This window comes from Heteronotia binoei, chromosome 6 (genome assembly GCF_032191835.1).
Source record: "Heteronotia binoei isolate CCM8104 ecotype False Entrance Well chromosome 6, APGP_CSIRO_Hbin_v1, whole genome shotgun sequence".
In the NCBI taxonomy this organism is placed as follows: domain Eukaryota; kingdom Metazoa; phylum Chordata; class Lepidosauria; order Squamata; family Gekkonidae; genus Heteronotia; species Heteronotia binoei.
This window is the reverse complement of record NC_083228.1, coordinates 53228714-53253429: the sequence shown is the minus strand read 5'-3', so window position 1 is coordinate 53253429 and position 24716 is coordinate 53228714. Positions and strand designations below refer to the sequence as shown.

General features: G+C 40.9%; 1 protein-coding gene across 1 annotated transcript in view; it reads right to left on the bottom strand.

Moving 5' to 3' along the window:
* Positions 1-24716, bottom strand: part of CPXM2 (carboxypeptidase X, M14 family member 2) — a 138693-nt gene that overhangs the window by 42775 nt on the left and 71202 nt on the right. The window contains exons 5-9 of the mRNA XM_060241456.1: positions 21247-21331; positions 17753-17903; positions 13857-13945; positions 5028-5151; positions 2838-3034 (exon numbers count right to left, since the gene is read on the bottom strand). Of these exons, the coding sequence (XP_060097439.1) occupies positions 2838-3034; positions 5028-5151; positions 13857-13945; positions 17753-17903; positions 21247-21331 (646 nt within the window). The remainder of the gene's footprint in view (positions 1-2837; positions 3035-5027; positions 5152-13856; positions 13946-17752; positions 17904-21246; positions 21332-24716) is intronic.

Below are 24716 nucleotides of genomic sequence, written 5' to 3'. Positions count from 1 at the left end.
AGAATGACAACTATAAAATTATCTCAATACTCTCATATTGATTAACAAAGTTTGAGTCCACTGTTTTATTCTAGGTATAAGCTTTCATGTGCATGCACTTCTTCAGATATATTTAAACAGACTAGTGGATAGCAGCAAATTAACATACAGCATAATAAAAGAGTTTACAAACAGCTAAAATGTAAAAAAAATGTAGCAGTTTTATAGCAAAGGAATTTCAGAAACGGTCTAGAATTGGAGGTTGTTGAGTTACAACACTCAGGACAATGGAACCAGAGTTATTACAGCACTCAGGACAATGGAACCCCCAGGGCTTAACAGAGATATCAGTTTCTTATCTACTGTTACAGGGCAGTTGTGTGTGGGGGGGAGGCAAATGTTGCTTGCTGGAGGCAAGAGTCTAGGCATAAGTTAGCAAAATCAAGAGTTCAGTCCACAAGTCAAAAGCCAAAGAGTCATTACAAAGCACTGTCAGAGGAGCAGAGTCAAAAGTTCAGTCCAAAAGTCAGAATCCAAAGAGTCATTACTAAGGAATTGTCCACAAGGTGAAGTCAAGAGGTCAAAAGGTCATACTAGCTGAGGTTACATAGGTCCAAGAGTCAAGGTTAGGGGCCAATCCAGAAGTCAAACAAGCAAGACAGGATCCAAAGGTCACAGAATCAGCGGTGGAGTGACTTGTTGCTTCCACACCTAACAATTGTGAGGAACTCCAAAGGGATCTGTTGAGGCTGGGTGAGTGGGCGTCAACGTGGCAGATGCGGTTCAATGTGGCCAAGTGCAAAGTAATGCACATTGGGGCCAAGAATCCCAGCTACAAATACAAGTTGATGGGGTGTGAACTGGCAGAGACTGACCAAGAGAGAGATCTTGGGGTCGTGGTAGATAACTCACTGAAAATGTCAAGACAGTGTGCATTTGCAATAAAAAAAGGCCAACGCCATGCTGGGAATTATTAGGAAGGGAATTGAAAACAAATCAGCCAGTATCATAATGCCCCTGTATAAATCGATGGTGCGGTCTCATTTGGAGTACTGTGTGCAGTTCTGGTTGCTGCACCTCAAAAAGGATATTATAGCATTGGAGAAAGTCCAGAAAAGGGCAACTAGAATGATTAAAGGGCTGGAACACTTTCCCTATGAGGAAAGGTTGAAACGCTTGGGGCTCTTTAGCTTGGAGAAATGTCGACTGCGGGGTGACATGATAGAGGTTTACAAGATTATGCATGGGATGGAGAAAGTAGAGAAAGAAGTACTTTTCTCCCTTTCTCACAATACAAGAACTCGTGGGCATTCAATGAAATTGCTGAGCAGACAGGTTAAAACGGATAAAAGGAAGTACTTCTTCACCCAAATGGTGATTAACATGTGGAATTCACTGCCACAGGAGGTGGTGGCAGCCACAAGCATAGCCACCTTCACGAGAGGGTTAGATAAAAATATGGAGCAGAGGTCCATCAGTGGCTATTAGCCACAGTGTGTATATGTATATATATATATAATTTTTTTGGCCACTGTGTGACACAGAGTGTTGGACTGAATGGGCCATTGGCGTGATCTAACATGGCTTCTCTTATGTTCTTATGTTAACCCTCCCTTGGCTGATTTTATAGGCATATGCCTAAGCATCCGATTTGCAGCCAGCTGCTCAGGAATAATTATATGACTACTCAAGCAGCTGGCATCAGAAGCGAGCACTCTGCCATCTCTCTTGTAGTCCTGCTTGTAGCCTCTGTCTACAGTGCTAAAATGGTGTGGGATAATACTGGAGGGCTAGGAATGATTAACTCAGTTTCACCTATTGACTCAGGACAGGAGATTAACCAGATGTTGTCTGTGAATCCTGACCAGCCTACAGTCCATCTTCCTGCTTGCTGGCTCCTGCTGACTCAGAGCTGAGAAGCCCGTTTCTTCTGAGAAATCCTCACTGAGTCCTGGTCAACCCACAAACTCACTACACATGCTAATGTTATTCAGTTCTCAAATGCTGTATGTTAAATAGCTGCTATTCACAGGTTTTACCAATTGCCTTAATCCAGTCTTAGCTATATTCACTGCTCAGTCACCTGGCTACAATTTATTATAATCTATTTTGCCATTGACTTCAGTGGCTCATAGGGTATAATGGGGCTGTATATTCAGGAATAGCTGAATATCTCCTGAATCAGATTCAGCTACCAAATCTGCTATTAGGAGATATTTGGGTCCCTGAATTATTAACCCCTGAATATCACCAAATCTGATTTTTCCTTATTTTTTGCACACCCCTACCAGTGGGAATGTTCTCAGTTAGACCTCCCTCTCCCCCCCCCCCAAATCCCTTAAGATGATCCCCAATATGTGGGAAATAATTCCACTCAAAATGGATCCATCTCCATATTGACACAGCCAACAAAACTGTGGTGAAAGAAGCAAGGGGAAAAAAACAAACAGTTGTAATAGCATTACTATGGAAGGGTTGGGTGGGTGAAGCAGCAGAGCGGGTCTAGTTGAATTCCCCACCACCTACAGGGCCCCGCCACAGCCCTACTAGGCTCCATGTGATTGGCCAGGATGTAGGGGGAGAGGAGGCTGTGTTGCCATAACAACCTCCAAGATAGAAATCAATATACCATCCCAGCCAGGCCTCCTGTCCCAACTCGCAGGCTTACAAAACAGGACCCAGGTAAGCCTGGGCCCTTGCTTCCCAAAGTGTAATGAAACCCTGTGAATAAACAAACCCAGACTTTAAAAAAAAACCTCTTAACTTAAAAAAAATTACTCCAATGTGAACCTAGTTTAGCTGATTTTCATAATGAAAATCAGTGTCATTTTAGTGAAGTAAATTACTCTTTTCCTTACCACTTCATAAGCTTTCTCATATCCATCTGGGTTGATTGAAGGAAGAAGATGAATTCTCGTATCTTCAATGAGGCGTACAATGCGTGAATTCCCAGCCAGATATTCCTGGCACATGAACTGCATTAATAAAAGTAGCAGCTCTCGCCCAAGCACTTCATTCCCATGAGCCCCTGCCATGTATCGGAATTCAGGCTCACCTGTTCAAAGCCAAAGAAAGATGTAAGTATACTGAAAAGTGCATCTAAGATTCACTAAGGAATGGAAATTTTTGGTCTAGAATTGCAATTTGGAAGGAAAAAAAAGGATTATGGTGAATTCCTAACATTCTTACCTCTCCAGTATTATATAACATTGTTGGCCTAAAGACTCAATCCATCTCTCATGGCTTTTCAACTATTAATTAAAGTGTAATCCTTACTCAGTAGTAAATCCTCTTTTATTCAGTGGTGCTTATTCCCAGTTGAATATTCTTAGGATTGCACCATTTCAGGTTAGAAGAACCACAATGAGGAGGGCAGGATCTCTTCATCCTCTACCATACTGTGATGGTCCTATTGGCCCACTGTGGCCCAGGTGGGACCTCACTCTTTAAATGGCAAGGCATCCTCCCTGCCTGTTCTAGTTTGGTTCTCAGATCTAGGTGGGCAGCTGTGTTGGTCTGAAGCAATAGATCAAAGTAGGAGTCCAATAGTACCTTTAAGACCAACAAAGTTTTATGCTGACCAAAACAGGCTGAACAGAAGTAAAAAACCTCCCAAGTTTCCTTGCCTCCTCTTCCTCTGGTATTCCCTTTCTTTTTCTGTCATGTTCTCTGTGTGGGTGGTGACTGAGGGACATCAGGCAAATATGCCAACATCATGTCTTGATTGAAAGTTTATTTGATTTATATCCTGCCCTCCCCACCAAAATAATGGCTTCCATATTTGATTGGAGTAAGGTCATTGTCAGCATGCCACTCTGATTGGTGTGATTAATATTGCTATGGACTCTAGCACAAGTTGTTGTATTCACATTTCCTCATTGGATCATTTTGATATTTCCTTTCACTGCTGAAATACCATAGGATACGGACCAGCTATGCCAGTGCCCAGGGCTTAAGATTGAGCTAAAGAGACCTTACTAACTTGACTAGCAATCCACTTGACTACATCTGACAAAGTGAACTCAAGCCCATGAAGCATCATGCCACAATAAATCTGTCTTCTTAGTGTCAAAAGACTCTCTTTTTGTCTTTGCTATGACAGACTAATAGAATTAGCCTTCAGGAAAATATCTATAATTATCCTAAACCATGAAGCCAAAATCCTTCATACACATGAGTATGTTTTGAAGTAGGATTCATTTTAAAAGATTCATCTGTCAAGAATATAAACAAGAAAAAAATTACATTATACAATAATTGTTGCTGATGAATTGTACAATACTTCTATAGGAACTAGTAAAGAAACAAGGAAAAGGATAGAGTATTTTCAATAAATTGAAATAGCTATTGTTGAAATGCTTTTCAGCAGCCAGACCCAATAGAAATTTTTGATTTTAGGTATGCCAAAAGATAAGTAAAGACAGGTTCAAAGAACCAGTCAGAAGACTAGATATTTTGAGGCAAATATTTTTGCTCACAACTTGCTTCTGAGATGATACTGGCTAGCTGGATAACTCTGGCTCTTACTGTCTACTCATGAGTCAATCATAGGAATTTTGACTGCTTTTAGATTCTTGGCATACTTGTCCTGATTAATGAGTAGATATGTATATATGTGTTTCCAACACTATCTTGTCATTCCAACAGTGACATGTGTTTGTATTTCCTTAAAAATCAAATATAGAAAGGACTCAAATGCACAGCTATTTTGTGTTTTCTGTTCTCTAGTTATAGAGTACAGAAATAAGGATGGTCCGCCTAGATTTTTTAGGATTAAACTTCAATCAGTTTCTGATCTTATTTTAATTGCAAAAGGAATATAATTCATGGGCACCAGGAAATCTGATCCCACCCCTTGGATGGGTTCCATTTATGTTTGTTTTTGTCCTTTAATCAGAAAAATAACATCAGAATTTCTCCCTTGGATATTCATCACCATGACTACTGTAAGAACCTTCCCTTAGTGATTACATATTGCTTAAAAGACCAAACTTTTTTTAGTTCTATCCAACCACCTAGAAGTGGATTTTATAATATATAATCCTAACCAACTTCATGTTCTCCTGGGTTGTCTGAGATCTCAACAGCATACAGCTTTAGTCCTTGATGACTCTTCCCAATGTTGTAAATTCTTGTGATATTTGGACACATCTCATTTACAACTTTCATCAGCTGAAAAATAAAGAAAGAAACAACAGTTATATAAACTGATGGATAGACTGGCAGATACTTATCTTGTATGAAAAAACATGCGTGCTCCTATTTAAGATTAGGTAGTAGAGATATAAACTTTATAAAGGACACAGACAAACACAATTAAAGATTTTTTTAAAAACAGCCTTAAAAATAAAACTTGCTTAAAACATTGTCATTGGTTTTAAAGGTGCTTTCTTTGTATTTCTCCCATGGGATCCAGGGAACTGGGCAAAGGAAACTCTGGCTCTTTCCTTCTTTCTACATGGGACCAGGAGGGGGAGGAGCCTTAGCCAGTAGTTCTGCTGTGCAATTGAGGGAGCCTGGCAAAGCAAGTTCTGCCTCCCCCCTTTGCTCCCCAAGGGAGGAACCTCATCCAATGGAGAAAATAGAGGTTTTGCTCTGTAGCTCCTGTGCAATTAAGAAAGCCTTGCAAAGCAAGCTGTGATGCAGAAGGAAGCAAGAGAGAGGGAGAAGGAAGCAGATGACAACCAGTTGCTTGGGGGCCTGATAGGAGCTCTACAGGGGCCTGATTTGGCCTCCAGGCCACATATTTGACACCCCTGGTCTAGATCAGGGGTGGCTAACGGTAGCTCTCCAGATGTTTTTTGCCTACAACTCCCATCAGTCCCAGCCATTGGCCATGCTGGCTGGGGCTGATGGGAGTTGTGGGGGGGGGACATCTGGAGAGCTACCGTTGGCCACCCCTGGTCTAGATGAACAGAACTGAACACTGCAGATAATGTTTTTTTGGCCAGGGCCAGGGTGAATGCAGCAAAGGAAAAGTGGACTGGGATGAGGTTGTCTCCCCTGGGTCTGAAGAAACTGGTGAGTTCTGATGGCTTCTCTATATTTGTATTTCAATGGGGCAAAACTATGCATAGAGATAGAGAGATATTTCATAATTATTTATTCAGGAGCTGCCTATTTTATGCACTCATGAGTTTCTTGGCTTGAAGAAAAAAAATGAAGATTACATTTATTTATTTATTTTGAATTTCTAGCCCACTCTTCCCTGCACTACAGGGCTCAGGGTGGGTCACAACAATAAATATGAAATAAATTAAAAAAAATTTAAATATAATTCACAATATTAAAATGTATACAATGTTATGCCCTTTGGCAACCTATAGACTAGGTTACCATAATCTGTCCTGTGGTGCTCTGAAAGCGGTTCATAAACTAAATTTCTGACTGAAGCTGAACATACAAACTTAACCTGCACTTGCCAATAAAGCACGAGTTATCATTGGCTTTTTGGACATAATTCAAAATGCTGTTTTTGCTATCTGGTGCCTTTGTTACATGATGAGCTGCTTCCACCAAAATATTCCAATCTATGCACTGGGCTTGTCCATAAGGATCTGCTTCATGTACTCCCAGCATCCAATGGAAAGAGGACATTTTTATTTTTGCTGTTTGCCCTTCTGTTGAACTCTCTAGACAAGTAGGCTCACCTGGCAATTTGTGTGTGTGTTTCTTTCAAGAGGTTGGTAAAAACTCTTCTTTTCCAAGGGTTACTTGCTCTTGGAATCTTCACTTGGTTCTATCTGTTATTAGTTTTTATTTGGCTGGATATATAACTAGAGGTTTTGATCTTAAAATTTAATTTATTGTTCTCATCTTCTGTGGAATTCTGCCGTTTTATTGACTGTTTGATATTTTATTGCTTGCTTTTATATATTAATTTTATTTATTTATTTGGTTTACTTATATTCCGCCCTTTCCCAGATGGGCACTTTGAAAGCTGGGTAAATAAGGAGGCTATTTTTAATGTGACAAATGTTATTTTAATAAATGCCACATAAGGATTCTTTGTTAATCTATATTGGTTACTAATGATATTGGATTTTTAATAAGAATTCAGTGAATAAAGGCTATGGATATTTTTAGTACTTATTCATTACTGCATAAATTACATATCTGGCAAAGTGAAATGGGTGACTATAAAAATATTTTGCTTGTGTTTGCAGAAACAGCGCAGCTATAATCCCAAAGGATTATAAATCATTCCCAGAGAAAATTCACTGACAGACAATTATCATGAGTTGTATGTAACCATTATTTATTCTATTAATATTATGTTTAAAAAATACTGCATAAATTCCCTAATAATACTGATTCTGTATTCTGAACACTTTGAAAGTCCCCCCCCCTCGTTATGTAGCTGAAATCTTAAAAATAATACCTCAGAAAGCCAAATACAACACTGTTTCTTTTGTGTGAACATTCCTTTCTAATCCCTCCTGAAATCATGTCTCTGAGAATTTTCTTGGATTAAATAGGTATAAAGACAGAAAAATAATTTAATTTTGTGTTGCTCCAGGCCAAGCCTATCAGACAGGGATGAGAGGACACCATGTCTGATCTGATGAAGAAATAGTATCAGCAGGAAAAACAGACAATGGTGGTAAATGGTAGTATAAATGCTCAAAAAAAGTGATTGTTAAGGATTTTTCAGGAAATATTTGGGCCTCTGAAAGTTCTGTTTTTGTCTGAAGATCAAAACAGGCAGACATTTGGTAAGCCTAGCACAATACACACATTTTTTTAAAAAAAAGTTTAAAAAGGGCAATGCAGAACTGTTACTAGTGGGAAAAAACAATGAAGTGCTGCTTAATGACCCAATTACAAAGTCAGTCAACAAGTAGGCAGTATAAGAGGCCACAATGAAGGACATAATTCTCTACTGACCAATTACAGCTTGTACCACTGTTAAATCCCATTTCTCTTTACTCCTTATGTAAGACCAGAGGAAATAATTTTCTCCTGCTTTGAGCTATTAGTTTCTCTGAAATATATTTAAAATCTGACCAACCTTTCTTTGTACAATTAGCATCTAAAACCATGCTTAACTTTATTGTTCTTGACACTAATTATGCCAATTGAGTTTCTACTCATCTAATCTGTCTGCCGGAAATATAGGCCATGAAATCTCTTGTGAGCTCACAGTGTGACTCAGTACACAAATGCTCAATAAAAAATGAATGATGAGTCATTCAGTATAAATATGCTGAAGATTCAGTACACCAAACGTGATTCACATACTTCAGGTCCAAATATATTATCTTTAGATATTTGAAGACAAAGTCAGAAAGAAATATCTTTAGTACCTACATCCATGGCGATATAAATCTAGATGTTTTTTGTTGTATGCTTGAAGTTAAGGGGAGACAATAATAGCTGGTAAATCTAAACTTAGACTGGCAAGTATTAATGCTCATATGAATCTTGGCCATTTATATGCACTATCCTTCTGCACACTATCTGTCAGTTCTGGGTGAAATATTGTTAATGTCTATAGTAATATAAAATTACAGCTGTAAAAATGAAAGGCTTGAACCTCCTGAAGGTCATCTAGCATGCTCAGCATTAGGTATGAGTGTGAACCATGAAAATATGGTTTGTTCATGGTCTGTGGCATCCTCAGTCCATGAACTATGAACCATCACAAACTTTTGGGGGCTAAACAAACAGGTTTAGTTCATGAGGTTGTGGCTTAGTATAATGCCCTCCCTCAGCATGCTAGAGACTCCAAACTCACAGAAGTTCTCCAGCTGACTCTCCTTTATCTGCCTTTCAGGTTTGGTGAGGATTGCTATTAGGGAGAATGAGTTACAGTCCCCTAAGGAAAGTGCCTCCAGGAAAGTGCTTTCTAGGGAAATGAAAGGTGCAGGTTCAGGAATGTATAGAATGGGCCCTGTGCAAGCTAGAAACATCAAACACACAGGGACCTCCCCTTGGTCCATCTCTACATGCTTGCCAAGTTATGTACAGATCGGATGTAGGGAATCTGAGTTAAATCCCCCACCAAAGAAAGTGCCCCCAGGAAAGAGCTTTGAGGGAAACGTGAGGCAGAGGTTCAAAAGAGTATAGAATGGATCCCTTGCAAGCTACATACACCAAATGCACAGGGAACCTTACCACTTGCTCCTCTACAATCTCTCCAAATTGGGGTCAGATTACATTTCTGGGGTCCCAGTTATAGACATCCCCCCCCCCCAAAAAAAAGTCTCTCCAGTGCTCTTTCTGGAAAAGACAAGTACAGTTACAGAAGTCTCTTGAATAGTTCAGGAATAAGCCAGTGATACCAAACTCACAGGGAAACTTCAACTGGGCAGACCCCTGCAGGTCAGATACTGGAAGCAAGGCAAAAATCCTCTCCTCCCCCTCTCTGCCCCTTTTGGTTACATAGGAGTCACATGTTCTGACATCACCACAGTGTCACAGACCACATGACCTACTGGTCACAGACCCCATGACCTCATCCCCTGAGGGCACAAATCAGGTTATATCAAGGCTAGCACATGGCAGTTCAGTGTGTCTCTACAATATCCTCATTTGCTGTCTGAGCCATCCCCAATTTACACAAATAGGGCCCATTATGGTTAGTGATGCTGGTCATCTCTGGCTACCCCTCCCCTCATCTATCGCTACTGGGAAGTCTCCAAGATGGCAAAGTATCACCATGTCTGTGTTACTCTCAATTTCATCTCTTTTTTTCCTTAGGAACTGTGTGATTGTTATATGAATTATTTACTTTCTTTGTATGTGTGATTTCTTAATAAATATTTTTTCGTTTACTCAAAATCTCCTCATTATTTAAAGGAAAATACTTGGTAGACCACCTCCTGTATACAAAGGTTTTGATCCTGCTTAAGTGAGACATAGTTGCTCACCTTCTAAATTCCCCAACCTCTCATTGAAGGCAATTTGGCTTACAGAGTTTGGACAGGAGCTCCCTAAAGTAACCCTACAACAGCTTGGCAGACATCCTAGCCATATCACATGACCAGGGGAAGCAGAGAAGTGGCTTCTGAAGCAAGCTGTCAGGATTGCTCTCAGTTTTACAAAATATAGTTTATCCAGTACAAAGCGTTAAACACCAGCCTTCTGCTTGGTTCAAATTCCTGAACACCTCTGTGTGCTATAGGGGTGAAAGTAGGTGCAAAGGATGGTTGTCATGGGGGAAGAAGTCCTTCACCCACTGTGTACCATAAGACCCCATCCCCATGAACCAAACCCATCCTGTTAGACCACTGGAGCCCAACTGTAACAGCGCACCACCAGGGGATTCAGGGCCTCCTTCCTTTGATCTGTTCCTGGGGCTCTCCACAGAGTCAAAAGTGTTGTTATCACTGCTCAAAGAACCAGCAGTTGCTAACACCCTTTGGAGAGGAGGACTCTGACAGCAATAATTCAGAAGGTGGGGGGAAGGCCACAGTTTGTAAATATTTCCATACCCCCTCAGTGACCTCTGTGCTGCAAAATGTCATGTGTGCCACACCCATGTCTGGAGGGGCACAAATCCTCAACACCTGCAAAGGATGTGCCCAACTATGTGGCTGCCAGAGGAAAGAGTGGCAGCCAGTAGGAAGAAGAAGAGGCTGGCTGCCTCTCAGCAGGGGGAAGTAAAGGGGAAACAGAAGGCCCATCCAAGAAAGAGTTCCCACTCTTGGGCTGCTGTGGGTGGGATATCAAAGCAGGCCAGCCTCCAGGAAGTCAAAAGGGTCAGGTGGATGGCCCAGAAAGCAGTCATGCACCTGGTCAGCAAAATGATTGCTGTGGGTGGTCAAATATATGGAGAATATAGCCCTTTGCCAACTGCAGTGGCAATGGTCAAGGCTCAGCTCTCCAGAGCCCAAAGCAGAGTCATCCATTTCAGGGCAGACCTTTGTCAAGGCCACCTGGGATGCTGCCACCTGGGATGCTACACAAATTGTGGTCCTTGCTTAAGACTCACTGATACTTGGCCTCCCACTTCTTGCACAGTATCATGTCTGTCCTTCTGCTGCACAAGAGACAAGGAGAGGGTGGATGAGGAATTCCACATATCCTATGATTGCTCATTGGTAAAGCAGAAGAGTGTGGCACAAGAGGTCATCTCCTCTATGACCATCTTGCACAGGGAAAAGGAGATCAGCATCAGCTGCAACAACTGCCAGATTCTCTCCTAAATAGTGTATGTCCTCAAGCCCTTCCAGGACACGATGGATGTGCCTGTATGACAGCCTGGACAAGTCAGCTCCCTGATTTGAGGACTAGACTGGATGCTGGCTTTCACACTGGCCAGCTGTTCTCCCATGGATGCTGGCCAGCCGTTCTCTCATGGGTCAGGGCCTTGACAAAGAGGTTGCAGGTGGGCATCACCACCAGGTGGTAGCCTTTCTGTATCAGTGACCAAGATAAAAGGCAGCATGGCTCTCCTGAATGCAGAACTCTTGCATGAGCCCTGCAAAAAAAAAAAGTGTGAAGTCTGCAATAAGGAGAGTATAAAATGTGGATCCTCACTCAGTAGCTAAGCCTCTCTGCTTAGTGTGAACAAAGAGACAGGTGACTCAAAATTCTGAGTCCACCTAACATCCAAACCCCATCAGGGGAGAGGTGTTAACAATCAGGAAAAAACAAACATGCTCTGCTTTTAACAAATTACCTGCCTCTCTGTCTAACTGCCAACAGTCAACAGCGGAAAGGCTGTGGAACTGAGCAGATATATACCATTCTTATCCACAGATCAGAATTGGAACTCTGTTATTGGCAGCCAGCAGTGCCTGTTAAGCTTTGAAGGGCTCCTATTGGTGTTTCCAAGACTGGAGAATTCTCCCCCTCCCATTACTTTGAAGTTTTGTAAATAGTTTAATTGAACAGAGACAGTCTGTCTGGAAATTTATCCATTCACAAACCACCACAAACAGGATCAGAATTTGTGAAATGTTCATACTAGTCGTCCTTTCATGAACATCACTTCATGAACCACGAACTGGCCAAAATTCATGACAAATGTTAGTTCATGAGCCAGTTTGTGCCCATCCCAACTAAACACAAACCCAATCCTGATCACATCAGATATCATGATATTGAGGTGTTCAATATTATAGCATGTATAAACAGACATTTATATGGAGAAAGGTGCAGTGAACCTAAGACGTTCTCAGGAAGATGAGTTAAACAGCACAGAACCATCCAATCCATACTGTACTAAGTATGTGACTGCTGTTCCATCATTATGTTTCATCACATGTACAGAACAAACCTGCTACACACAATCCTCTTGATATGTGCAATTGCCATTTCTTCTGAAAGGGTCAACACATATATATTCCAGTTTGGGGACACACCCAGATTAATCTGGGATCTGGTACATGTGTATTGAGGTAGAAAATTCAGAAGAAATAGTGATCTAATGTGAAGGTAGGGTCATGTGTAGTGAGTTTGTTCTGTATGCACAGTCATAGTGCAAGGAATGTAACAACTGAGAAGGGTGATGATTGCAGTATATGGGGTATGTATGGCTTTTTTCTGGGGGAATTCAGTAGAATGAAGTTCTGGAACCTCTTTGTGGAAACAAAATTCTCAAAAAACATTTTAAAATTCATGAGGGGCACCAGTGTGTTTCTCCTACATTCCCCTCACCTCTTTTTCCAGAAAAGTTCCAGCACCTCTTTTTCCAGAAAAAAAGCCCTGGGTATAAGGGTAGATTTAGTAAGCCACCTCCAACCCTTAAATGATTTGATTGGCTTGATCTTTCTGAATCAAATGAGACCATCATCTTTCTGTCATAATCTTGCTCACAGAATTACTCTGATGGTCCCAGAGTACTAGGGTCAGCCATCCTTCCAATATAAGTATTTATGTATTGTCAACATTCGTGCAGAGATGCAAAAAAATTGTGCAGAGATGGGAAAGCACTATTGGCCAAAGTCAGATTTTTAAAGCTTTGCATTGCCAATCTTTACCAGACAAGGTGGACCTTAAAGGTACGAGATGTATTATGTTGAAAAATTAACCATTCCACAATGTGTCTGATTCTAAACTAAGAATATGCCATTGGTTCATATTTCATATTTGTATTTACCTAGTTCATATTTCTTTAGGACATATAATTTCTTTCTACTGATGCTGCAAATCCCCTTTCTATTCTTTAAGAACATTTGGTTCTGCCCTACAGAAAAAAGATTCCCTTCCCTCAGGAAATTCAAACCAATGCTAAATTTCATTTAAAAATGGGTCATGGAACTGTTATCCTTACAGTATGAGAGAACGAGCAAACACAGATGACTTCTGCCTAAAGGGGATGCAGTTCCATTTCTTATTTAATACAAATCAATGAAGCAAATGCTCTCTATTGACTACATGGAACAAAGACACGAATCTGAAGTCACGAAAACCACTGGGCTTCTCTTAATGGTACTTGTGATTACAGCCCTTCCTTTTGTTCCATGCAGATCACTGGACCCAAAGTGCTCCACTTACTTGTATGGAAACAATTTGACAGTTCTTTCAATACTTCACAGTGTGGGGTAGTGCAAAAATTACAGAAGTCAGCCATTCTGTCCAAATGCAGCTTTTGAGAACTTTACAAGGTAAGTCTTACTTTTTCCATCTTAAATAATGAAATTATCCCATGACCAATTATTGATGAATACAAAATGCCAGTCTTTATGTAAGTTTTTACACAGCTTAACTGAAATTAATGTTTCCTTTGTTTTCAGTTGTATAAAATCCATAAATGCAGGTGGCTTTTGAAAAAGCATTATAATGTCACATTGGGAATGCAACAGTCTTTTCTGAGCATGCTGCATTTACAAAGTCATTTAGCTGGTGGTGGAATTCGATTGCAGCATTATTCAAAACATATGCACACACACACCTACACACCAGAAATTCTGTTCCTTATGCCCTACCTGCCTCATTTCTTTATAGTTGTGGTGCTTAAAATCAAGGTTGTCTGTTGTCATCATTTCATTTCTTCTGTGATAATAGTTATTTGGATCTGTGATACAAATATTAATATTATGTTTACATTTTCAGTGGAATATAAAGGAACCATAATAGAACAGGAAAAAATGGTTCAATCTAAATATAAAGATTTCACCTGCTCCCCAAAGATGTAATTTGCTAGCAATCATTAAACGAAACAATAATTTAAAGAAGTTTTCTTTGGCGGAAAGCCTACTGTTTTATTTATATCATGTTTTAGACATATATTACCAGTGGGGACCCAAAGCAGATTACAATATTATTCTCCATTCCTTGATCTTATCTTGACAACAACCCTGTGAGGTAGGTTAGTCTGAATGTGAGTGGGTGGCCCAAGGTCACCCAGCAAGCTTCCATGGCAGAGTGGGAATTTCAAGCTGGATCTCCTAGATCCTAGTCCACCACTCAAACCACTTCACTATGCTGGTCCAAATCCCTTTTTTTCTGAGGATGCACAATAATCAGGTAAAATGTCCTTCTTCATTATGTCTCAAAGTAGCAGCTATTGGTTTGCTCTAAAGAATTCAGAGTGGAGGTCCACTCATACAACACTCCACTCCCACCTCCTTCTTTTTGCTGTTGCCCCCTGATCCTCTGAAATGATCTTTTGAGGTCTGGGGGATCCTTGACAGTGCTATTGGATGCAGCATGGGGATCTGCAGTGACAAAAAGGGAATCAGTAGACATTGCGGCTCTCTTATATAAGCAGAAGTGCCTCTCCTCAAGTAGAAGGATAACTTGGATTTAACCCAGTGAGTTCCAGTACAGCAGAGTGTTTCAGTCTTGCCTTCTTCACAGTTCTTAATATGATTGTTAATATTCTTAACCGGACCAGATCTACATGGGGGTTTTTTTTTTTGGGGGGGGGGTGCAAAATTCAAAAATGATGCCCCCTTATGAGCCCATAGAATAGAATGGACTCCATACCTAATTTGGCACCCCCCCCCCTCCAGCGGTGCCTGGGGCAAGCACCCCCTCTGCTTCCCCCTACTTCTGGCCCTAATTCTTAATAACAACAATAACAGCCTTACTACAATTTTAAACTTTCCATATATCTTTCCTGAGACTTGTGCTTACTTGCCACTATCATTTCTTTTATAGATTTTCATTAAAGATAATGTTTGATAAAACAGCAAATTTTGGTAAAACACGATGAGATTTAAGATTACATAAAGAATGTCAACTGTTGACAGAATCTGAATTGAAAAGGAAAGCAATTCACTTATAACCTCTGATTTAAATAACATCTTAGACCCATGTATGATAGCCCCAGCTTTCTGGGGGTGAAGTGCAAACGACAGGGGAAGGCAATGGCAAACCACCCCATTAAAAGTCTGCCATGAAAACATTGTGATGCGACGTCATCCCAGAGTCAGAAATGACTGGTGCTTGCACAGGGGACGACTACCTTTACCTTTTTATGATAGCCCCAGGATGGGTGAAAGGGTTTGACTTTTATTCTTGTAATCTTTTCAGTGACAAAAGTTTCTAGTTGAGTTCCTTCCACAGACTAAAAGTGATGACAGTGTGATTGTGCACACAGCATATGAGAGATGAGGGAGCTAAAATAATTGTATTGTGTTTCTATATATAGATTGTTCATACACATAGCAGTATCCCAAAATGGAGGATAAAAACATGCTAAAAAAGGAATAGAAAGCTTTGGCAAAAACGAAGTGCATCTGTGCTGTGCAGCAAGTTTTGCAGATCCATACCACAATGATTTTTTTATTTGTTTGTCATCAAGTCACAGTTGACTTGGGGAGGGATGGTGGCTCAGTGGTAGAGCATCTGCTTGGTAAGCAGAAGGTCCCAGGTTCAATCCCTGGCATCTCCAAAAAAGGGTCAGGCAAATAGGTGTGAAAAACCTCAGCTTGAGACCCTGGAGAGCCGCTGCCAGTCTGAGTAGACAATACTGACTTTGATGGACCGAGGGTCTGATTCAGTATAAGGCAGCTTCATATGTTCATATATGTTCATATAACTTATGGCAACCCCACAGAGTTTGCAAAGCAAGAAATATTCAGAGGTGGTTCACCATTGCCTGCCTCTATATCACAACTCTGGTATTCCTTTGAGGTCATCCATCCAAATATTATCCAGGGCCAACCACTCCACAAGGGAAATCAGAGAACTTGAAAGGATTTTACAGCAGAGAAATTTGGAAGCACTGCTTCCCTAAGCACACTACAAAAGTTTTGGTATTTAATTTAATTTGACAAGGCTTTTCCTCTTTTCTGTGATTGAATATAATTTAATATGTGGGATATTACAACAATTGGTTTGGCAATCTTAATCCTCAAGGAGCTATGTTGATCTCCACTGCTGTTAGTCCTAGTGGCCAAATGTGATCCACATAAACTTGTTTCAATAGAATGAATGCAATCATGTGTATGTTAGCAAATAAACCAGTACACAAAAAATGGAGATGAAAATAATAATCAGAATTAATATTGATTCACCAAGAGCTTCTACTGTTTAATGGTCAATGACATCAGGGAGGTCCAAACTATGTATTATATTTACCATATCATTGCTATGGGGATTTGTGACAGGAGGCCAGCCATGGGTTTTCTCTGAGAACAATTCAGGAATGCAGCATCGTTGTGACCATGGGTCAGGGGGAAAGAGGGGCTTCTGTTATTTGCCCCATAAACATACATCCACAGACAGGGCAAATAATTCTCCCAGAGTCATTTCATATCAGGAATAAGAGGAGGGAGGAACAAGAGTTCCTCCTCCTTTACATAACAGTCCCAATCCACATTGGGCCCTGTGGCATTTCTGAACTGAATTCCTACAGGAATCTCACAGTAGCTGTTGTCCTACTGCAAATCCTCATAGCAGTCCCACAGTATGTGTAACACACAGTTTTGTCTGAGATTAAATAGCAACACATAATCTGTGAACAGTGGCCTGCACTTTTTCTTTTTTTGCCATTTAGAAAGTAGCCATCCCAGTGCCTGCAGCTAAACTGAGATTTGAATTCATGTTTCATGGCAAATGCTATCTACTGGATCACCAAGTGTCTGTATGCAGATGAAGATGATCATTCTGTGCAAAATATCATTCTGCCTTGCAGCAACCACTCTGACATAGTCATAAAGAAATAAATGCAGTGGGTACTCAAAGGCATCTCCTTCCCTCTCTGTATCCAGATTTTAAAAAAATAATAATTTGGGATATTTTTTGCTTTACATTTGATTTGTGAAAGAACTGGAAAGAAAAGTACATCTATCCCTTTCGGGCAATTGCAAATCCCTATGTGTCATTCTGCATCCATCTGCACAGCATTATTCTTAAAACCAGAAAAAAGACTGAAAAGCCCATGTGCTTTCTCTATCCTCTTCTTGCACTAGTGCTTATCATATTGTGTCTGCACTTTATAAATACCATTTTTCAGTCCCTCTACTATTTTGATTGATTGATTGATTGTCCTAGGGCTGCAAGCCAACTGAGGGACTGAAAGGGGTTTTTTTTGTTTTTGTTTTTTTACAGTAAACTGCCAACACAAAAGCTTTCATTGAGAACTAAAAAGGAATATTACAGTGCAGAAGACATTCAGAGACTATTTAATAAAATGCTTTCTTAGCTTTGTTTTGACACAGAAGGATCAATTAAAGTTCTAAAAGCATCTCCAATGCATCACCTGAATCAAGGGAAGAACTCACAATGCTTACATCATGGACATTAGAACTGTAGGTTTTTGTTCGGATGACACATTCAGACAAAATATTGTCTTGGTGTCTGCACAGTGGAACAACTCAAGGGAATCACACTGTGTGCTATACCAAACTTTATCTTAAAGATAGTCTTTTACCTGGCAAAGGACAACCTAAGATCTCCATCCTCATGCATATGCTTCCTTCTTCATACCATGTCCGGGGGTTTATCCGAATGTAGCGTGCAACAAGAGGTACAGGCAGTTCATTGAGGACTGGGATCTCTTTTTCATCATTGCCTTTAAAAATCTGTTTCAATGCACAAAGTAGTGTAATGGTTAATCATTAGTGAGAATGGCATAAAGCAACCAACAGGATTGATCCACAATCTGAAAACCTCGGATGAGGAAACTAGCAATACATTACAGTTCAGGATAACCGTAAGGCATCAATACAGCATAACTGCTGAAAGTTAATTAGAGACACAATTCATAAATAGGATTATAGTGTGGATTGAACCACTTCTTCTACCCTGCAGGTCTATATTTCTACCTCGGGATTACACAGAGACTTTTCAACCAGTGACCCAAACAGAAGTCTCATTCATACTTACAGATTGTTTGGGAAAGAAAATGTTGGCATGCAGGAAATCAATAAGTGTATGACTGTACAGTGAGTTGTTCAGGCTCAAATGATGGCAAGAAGCAGCAAAGTATATATTTGTTCATATATTTTCATATTATATTTATACCCTGCCCTTCTATAAAGGTCCTCAGAGTAGATTACAAAGGAAAAAATAAAAATACAGAATTTAAAAAAAATCATAAAACTTTTTGCAAAAGCCTAAAATTTAAAGACCTTAGGATAATATGCAATTAACAATAACAGCAATAAAACAGAATCAGGCAAAAACAATTTAATATTAAAACATCATAAAACATCATTAAAACTCAGTAAAAAAAACAAACAGCAGAAAAAGAACAAAATCAAGGCCCATAGTTTGTCATTAAAATCAACATAATGGATAATTCACTCTCAGGGTTGATTCACAGAATACAAAGTCTTTGTGACTGCTTTTATGCTTTCTAGGCATGTGGGACCCCAGTTCGTGTCAGGACCATGATATACACAGAGATGTCCCCTACCATGCCATTTTCCTGACTTGGGGGGGGTGGGGAAACAGGGAAACTTGCTCCATTGGGAAACTTATGTATAATGATGACTAAGTTTTCCAGCAAAGCAATTTAAAGAAAGCTGATGCTTCGTCTCCACACATTGTGATCCTGATTTGAAGGAGGGTCTTGAACACCTGGGAACCATGAAACACCCGTCATATATGTGGTCTGAAGTCATGGAAAAAAACAAGAGAGCTTTGTGTTGTATGAATTAACCCTCAGAGGCCCTCTGGAATTAACCATCCTCTGGAAGGCCAACAATGAAGAGGCTGACTGGGCCTCTTGAGGCAGTGAATTCCTATGGTAGGCTTCCCAACCCTCCCGCTCTGGCGGGGGACCCCAGGATTTCCACCCTCTTCCCCCGCTCCCCCCAAAAACGGAAGCGGGGGAGGGGGGAAACGGTGGGCGCCCCATCCCGGAACGGGCGACGCCGCCACCACGCCGCTGCCCCCCCCCAGCTGCTCCTCCAGGAGCCCCGGTCTTGGGCTGCAAAAGCTCCCTTGGGAGGAAATTTGTTCTCGTGGAGCCTCTGCCCGGGGTGCGCGCGCTCTCCCTCTCGAGCCTGTGCGAAGCAGCAGCAGCAACTCAGGGAGGGCTCCGTCCGCCGATCCCGGGCGCGATTCTGCCCTTCTTCCTCCCCCCTCTGCCCGCCGCCTCCACCCAATTAGCCTCCCGGGGAGAATTAGCATCGCTCCGCTGGCTGCCCAGTCGCCTGCCAAGCGGCCTCTGCCTGGCACTACTCGCAAACCAGGAGAAAAGAAAAGAAAAGCAAACTTCTCCGTCGCAGGCCTTTCGCAACTTCCCAGCTAACACCCCCCCCCCCCGGATTTTCTCGCAATGCCCCGGACGGAGGGGAGGGGAGGAGTCATGCAGCTCCACGTGACCCCCAATCCCAAAGCGGCGGTCTCGCTGCTTTAGTTCCCAACCGAGCGGACCCGAAGGCGCAAGAGGAGTGGGCGCGCCGAGTTACAGCGGCAGCTTTGCGGGTTGACTGCGGGACTTGCGCCTCAGCTGATGCTAACTTGGCTGCTGCCCGTGTTTGAAGCGGAGCGGATCGAAGAGAACAGGCGCTCCCAACCCTGAACACGCACAAGTAGGGTTGCTGGGTCTAATTCCAGAAATATCTGGGGACTTTGGGGGTGGAGCCAGGAGGCTTTGGGGGTGGAGCCAGGAGCAAGGTTGTGACTAGCATAATAATCAAACTCCAAAGGGAGTTCTGGCCGTCACATTTAAAGGGACCACACACCTTTTAAATGCCTTCCCTCCATTGGAAATAATGAAGGGGCACCTTCTTTGGAGGCTCATAGAATTGGACCCCCTAGCTCCACCCCAGTGTCTCCTGGCTCCACCCCCAAAGTCCCCAGATATTTTTAAATTGGGACTGGGCAACCCTATCCTATGGGGCCACAGCTAAGAAACTTTTTTCAGATGTCCATCTACATCATTAGAAAGGTGTGTGGAGAAGGGCAGTATTTGTGGGGTGAAGGCCAGATTTATAGGGTCACATGGGCAACTCATGTATACTGAACCTTGTGAGGATGAAAGCTACAGTATCACTCTGCATTCATCTGCAGGAGAAGACCAGGTATTTTTTCTGCCTCCATGTATACGATATCAGAGCAAGAATGCCCAGCAAGAGAGCCTCAATAGCATACTGAGGATTTTCTCACTCTCATCAATTACTGGTCATCAAACCAATACTGTAGTGAACAAGCATGTACTGTAACATATACAGGCTTTTGGGGACCCTGAATGTCCCTCAGCAAAAATATTTCAATTGAAAATAGTCCTCAATGCATTTTTTAGACTAGTAAACAAAGCTCTTATAATTATTTTAAAAGCCATTCTAGTAGTCCCCTGGGCAAGAACTGAGTTGTTACCAACCCATGGGGTGACATCACATAACAGACTTTTAGGGCAGACTTTTTGGTTTGCCATTGCCTTCCCCAGATCTACACTTTACCCCCAGCAAACTGTGTACTCATTTTACCAATCTTGGAAAGATGGAAGGCTGAGTCAACCTTTAGCCATCTACCTGAACCCAGCTTCCACAGGGATTGAACTCAGATCATGAGCAGAGCTTGGACTGTAGTACTGCAGTTTACCACTCTACATCATGGGACTCCTCAAAAGCCATTCTACTTGGATGTTATTAATGGATGGGAATATTAAATAACTGTACACGTTGTTTAACTGCTCCATATGATCTGTGCTTCATGATGTATGCAGATTTGAATATCAAGATCCAATAACCAGCTATCAGACAGCATCTTAATTTCATTTAGGCTTTGTTAATTACATGCTCCCTAACACAATTAAACGTAGCCACCTTCTAATAATGAATGCCTGAGAGAGAAGTTTCATTCTAATTTGAAGTAGTAACTCTGTGGAACTAATGAGTTCTTGGGATACTTTATTAATATGGAGTGATCGCTAAATGGTGTGACTGGGAAAACATTATGTTTTGTGATACTAACCATGTCTCCAGAACCATTTTTGACAGTAATCCAGGTGTGACTGTCATTGCTCACCATCACTTTGTAAGAGGTTACCCAGTCACTCCTAGAAAGAAGCAAAAAGTAGGATTACATGACCATTTTGCAAAAAGTGTTTACTAACTCACACACTGAAGTAATTACTAAAATCTTGATTTGCAAAATAACATCTAAACGTGACAGAGAAAACTGAGGAGGAGATTGGATTTTTGACCAGCCTTTTACTCAGGGTCTCAGAGTAGTTTACAATCTCTTTCCCTTCCCCTCCCCGCAACAGACACCCTGTAAAATAGGTGGGGTTTATAGAGCTCTGGCAGAAATTGCTCTTGAGAGAACAGCTCTGAAAGAACTTGTGCTCACCCAAAGTCACTTCAGCAGGTACATATGAAGGATTGGGGAATCAAACCTGGTTCTCCCACATTAGAATCCACACTCATAGCCACTACAACAAACCGAAATAAAAGGCAGATACACAAGAGCACTTCTGCATATTGCACAGATTCAATTCTTTGTGCAGAGGATTCTACCATCATAATTTTTCTGGAATAATTTATCCTTATATGCCATACCAGTTAAATCCCATCCATTCCCATTAAAGATGCTTATATGCTTATGTTTTGTTGCCTCAGAATCACAACTTGTTGTTATAAACATACATAGTTGTTTTAAATAAGTTCTGACTTCAGCAGCACATATACTTAAAAGAGATGTGGCATTGGCAAAGCTGAAACTTGGCAAGCTTGCTGAACTGAACAAACTGAACATGGGGACTGACAGAAGAATGGCTGGTATTCTCCTATGAGTCTTCACAGTGGATTTTTCTTCTTAAAACTTTTTTATAGTGATTTTGAGGTTTAGTATTGTTTGTTAAGTGGAACATAACTGGTCAGCAGGGCCAACCTTAGACTGTCTGGCACCCTAAGCAAAACTAGCATCTGGCACACATTCCACCCTCCCCCCCCCCGCACTGATAATGTCACCAAGTCACATGGATAAGCCCAATTCGGGGGGACCCAGAAAGCTGGCACACTAGGCAATCACCTAGTTTGCCTAGCAGCAGAGCAGGCCCTGCTGGACAGCAGTCAGTTATACCAACAAAGATATTTAGGATCTAATAGTTAGTATGACATATAGAACACATGCTTACAGAAGCCTATAAGTGATATAAGGTAGGAGAGAATGTACATTTGAAATCTGAATTTTGGTGAGAGGGGAGGGATTAGTGGAGCTAATTTTGACCTGGATGTTACATCAAAGGATGTCATACAGTGACCCCAGGGTTTTTAATGTTGTCTGGATTCTTTCTTTGAAGTTGTCTTATTGAGTGTATTCTTTTGGTTTTATTGTCAATATCATGTTATATTAGGGATGCCTAGCTTCCAGTTGGGGCTTGGAGAGTGCCAAGAATCTCAACTGATCTCTAGATCAGTTCCACACCCAAATTTCCAGGAATTTCTCTGATGTAAATAATAAACAAACTAACAGATTCAGAGCTGGCAACCCTATTTTATACTTCCTGAGGCATCTGGGGATGAGCTAACCAGTTTCTTTTTGTAAACTGTTGTGAGTCCATTTGGAAAAAGGCTCATTATAAATTTTTTTCAATTCATACATACATACAGTCTACACAGAGATGGAGAGCTGTGAAAAGAAATGCAGATACGATTCAGATTTGAGTTGCTGCCATAATCTCCACTTGTAATATACACTAATTTCTATACAGCTGCTCATCTTTCCTGTCTGACAAACTGCAGGTACTTACATTGAAGTCAATGGGATTAAAAGAATGCAACTCTGTTTAGGATTCCAGTGCAAATAAACAACAAAACCGTTATTTAAATTGTGTGGCCTTATTCTGCAGGAGCTGCATACGGAAGAATATTTTTGACTTCCAGGCACATAAGATTATGCAAAAGAGGTACATCGATTCAGGTTTTAGGGTATTTGCTATGCCTGAAATAGTATTTTCATCACTTATTTGATAAATGTACATGTTTGTTTGTTTGTTTGTTTTATCCTGCTTGTCTCCTGGAATAGTCTTCCCTGGCAAGCATCAAGAACTAAAGGAGGCATGGCCAGTTTTGAGAGCCTCTCTAGGTTTGGCAGTACCTTTTTCCCTCTACAGAATATGCCTGACCAGCAATACCGTAATTTTATATGAAATACAAATGGAGACTTGCTTCATTCCATTATAGCTCTGACCAGATTTTTATTGAATCTGCTAATGTCATCTGAGTGCTGTGGACTGATATTGGTATATAGGCCACAACTCTACCATTCTGCTGTTTAAAGTAAGTGTTTGGAATCATTGTTAGGTTCAGTGCAAAATACAATTTCTAGTAAAAAGAGAAATGTCAGTTTAAATGTGTTAGAATATCTCTAATCTCTAATGTAGTTAAGGGATTTGTCCTCTCACCACAGAATTTACATCTGAATGTGGTTGGTTGTTCAGCAGAAAGTTGATTGGCAATTGCTCTTTTGCCAAAGAGTTGATTGAAAGAGTAGGGATACTGAAAGTGATTAATTGGGAATGTCAAAGGAAATGCTCTCTAATGCATGCAGCATTTGTAGATGAAACTATTAATTCTTTGCCACAAACATCAAATTTAATTATACTACTTGAACCCAATTAATATAAATGGAACTTTTAAAATGGTAAAAAAAAATGTCCTTCCACCTCGATTGTATCTTTTTTAAAAAAAAAAATTACAGCTACAAAACTTTGAATCAAACCAAACTGACATTTTGTAATACTTAATTTGGTAGTAGCTTAAGTTGTCCAGTGTGCAGTGTGCAATGGAGTACCAAAATTTAAATGAATGTGTAAATAAAGGTGAAATTTGTCATCAGAAACAAATTAATTTAAAAGCATAAATAAGCATGGAAATATCCAAACTTTTAGCTACTGACAATATTCAGAATACTTACAAAAATTATGGCTAATTTGCCTAATAGGAGAAGTGATGGTAATATGTGTCAGAGAGAGAAAAACATACAGTAAAAGCATTGTTATCCAGCATTCAAGGAGAATGGGGGTTGCTAGTTAATCAAATGTACAACATAGTCAAGCTTATTGTTCTGTCTCACCCTCAACCCAGAGAAATCTGAACATGCAACGATCACCTCAAGAATAGACAACTGTAACACCCTCTACATGGGGCTGCCCTTGACTCAACTTTGGAGGCTGCAACTGGTGCAAAACGCAGCAGCTAGGTTGTTAATGGACGGGAGCACATTCAACCTGTGCTGAAAGCATTACATTGGTTGCCTGTGGCATTCAGGATTCCCTTCAAGGTGCTGGTTATAACCTTTGAAGTCCTATATGGCCTGGGGCCTGTCTACCTTGAGGACCGCCTTTCCCCATACATACCCCAGAGAGCACTACGTTCAGGGTCACAAAATCTCCTTAAAATTCCTGGACCGAAAGAAGCTCGATTGACCAGCACTAGAGC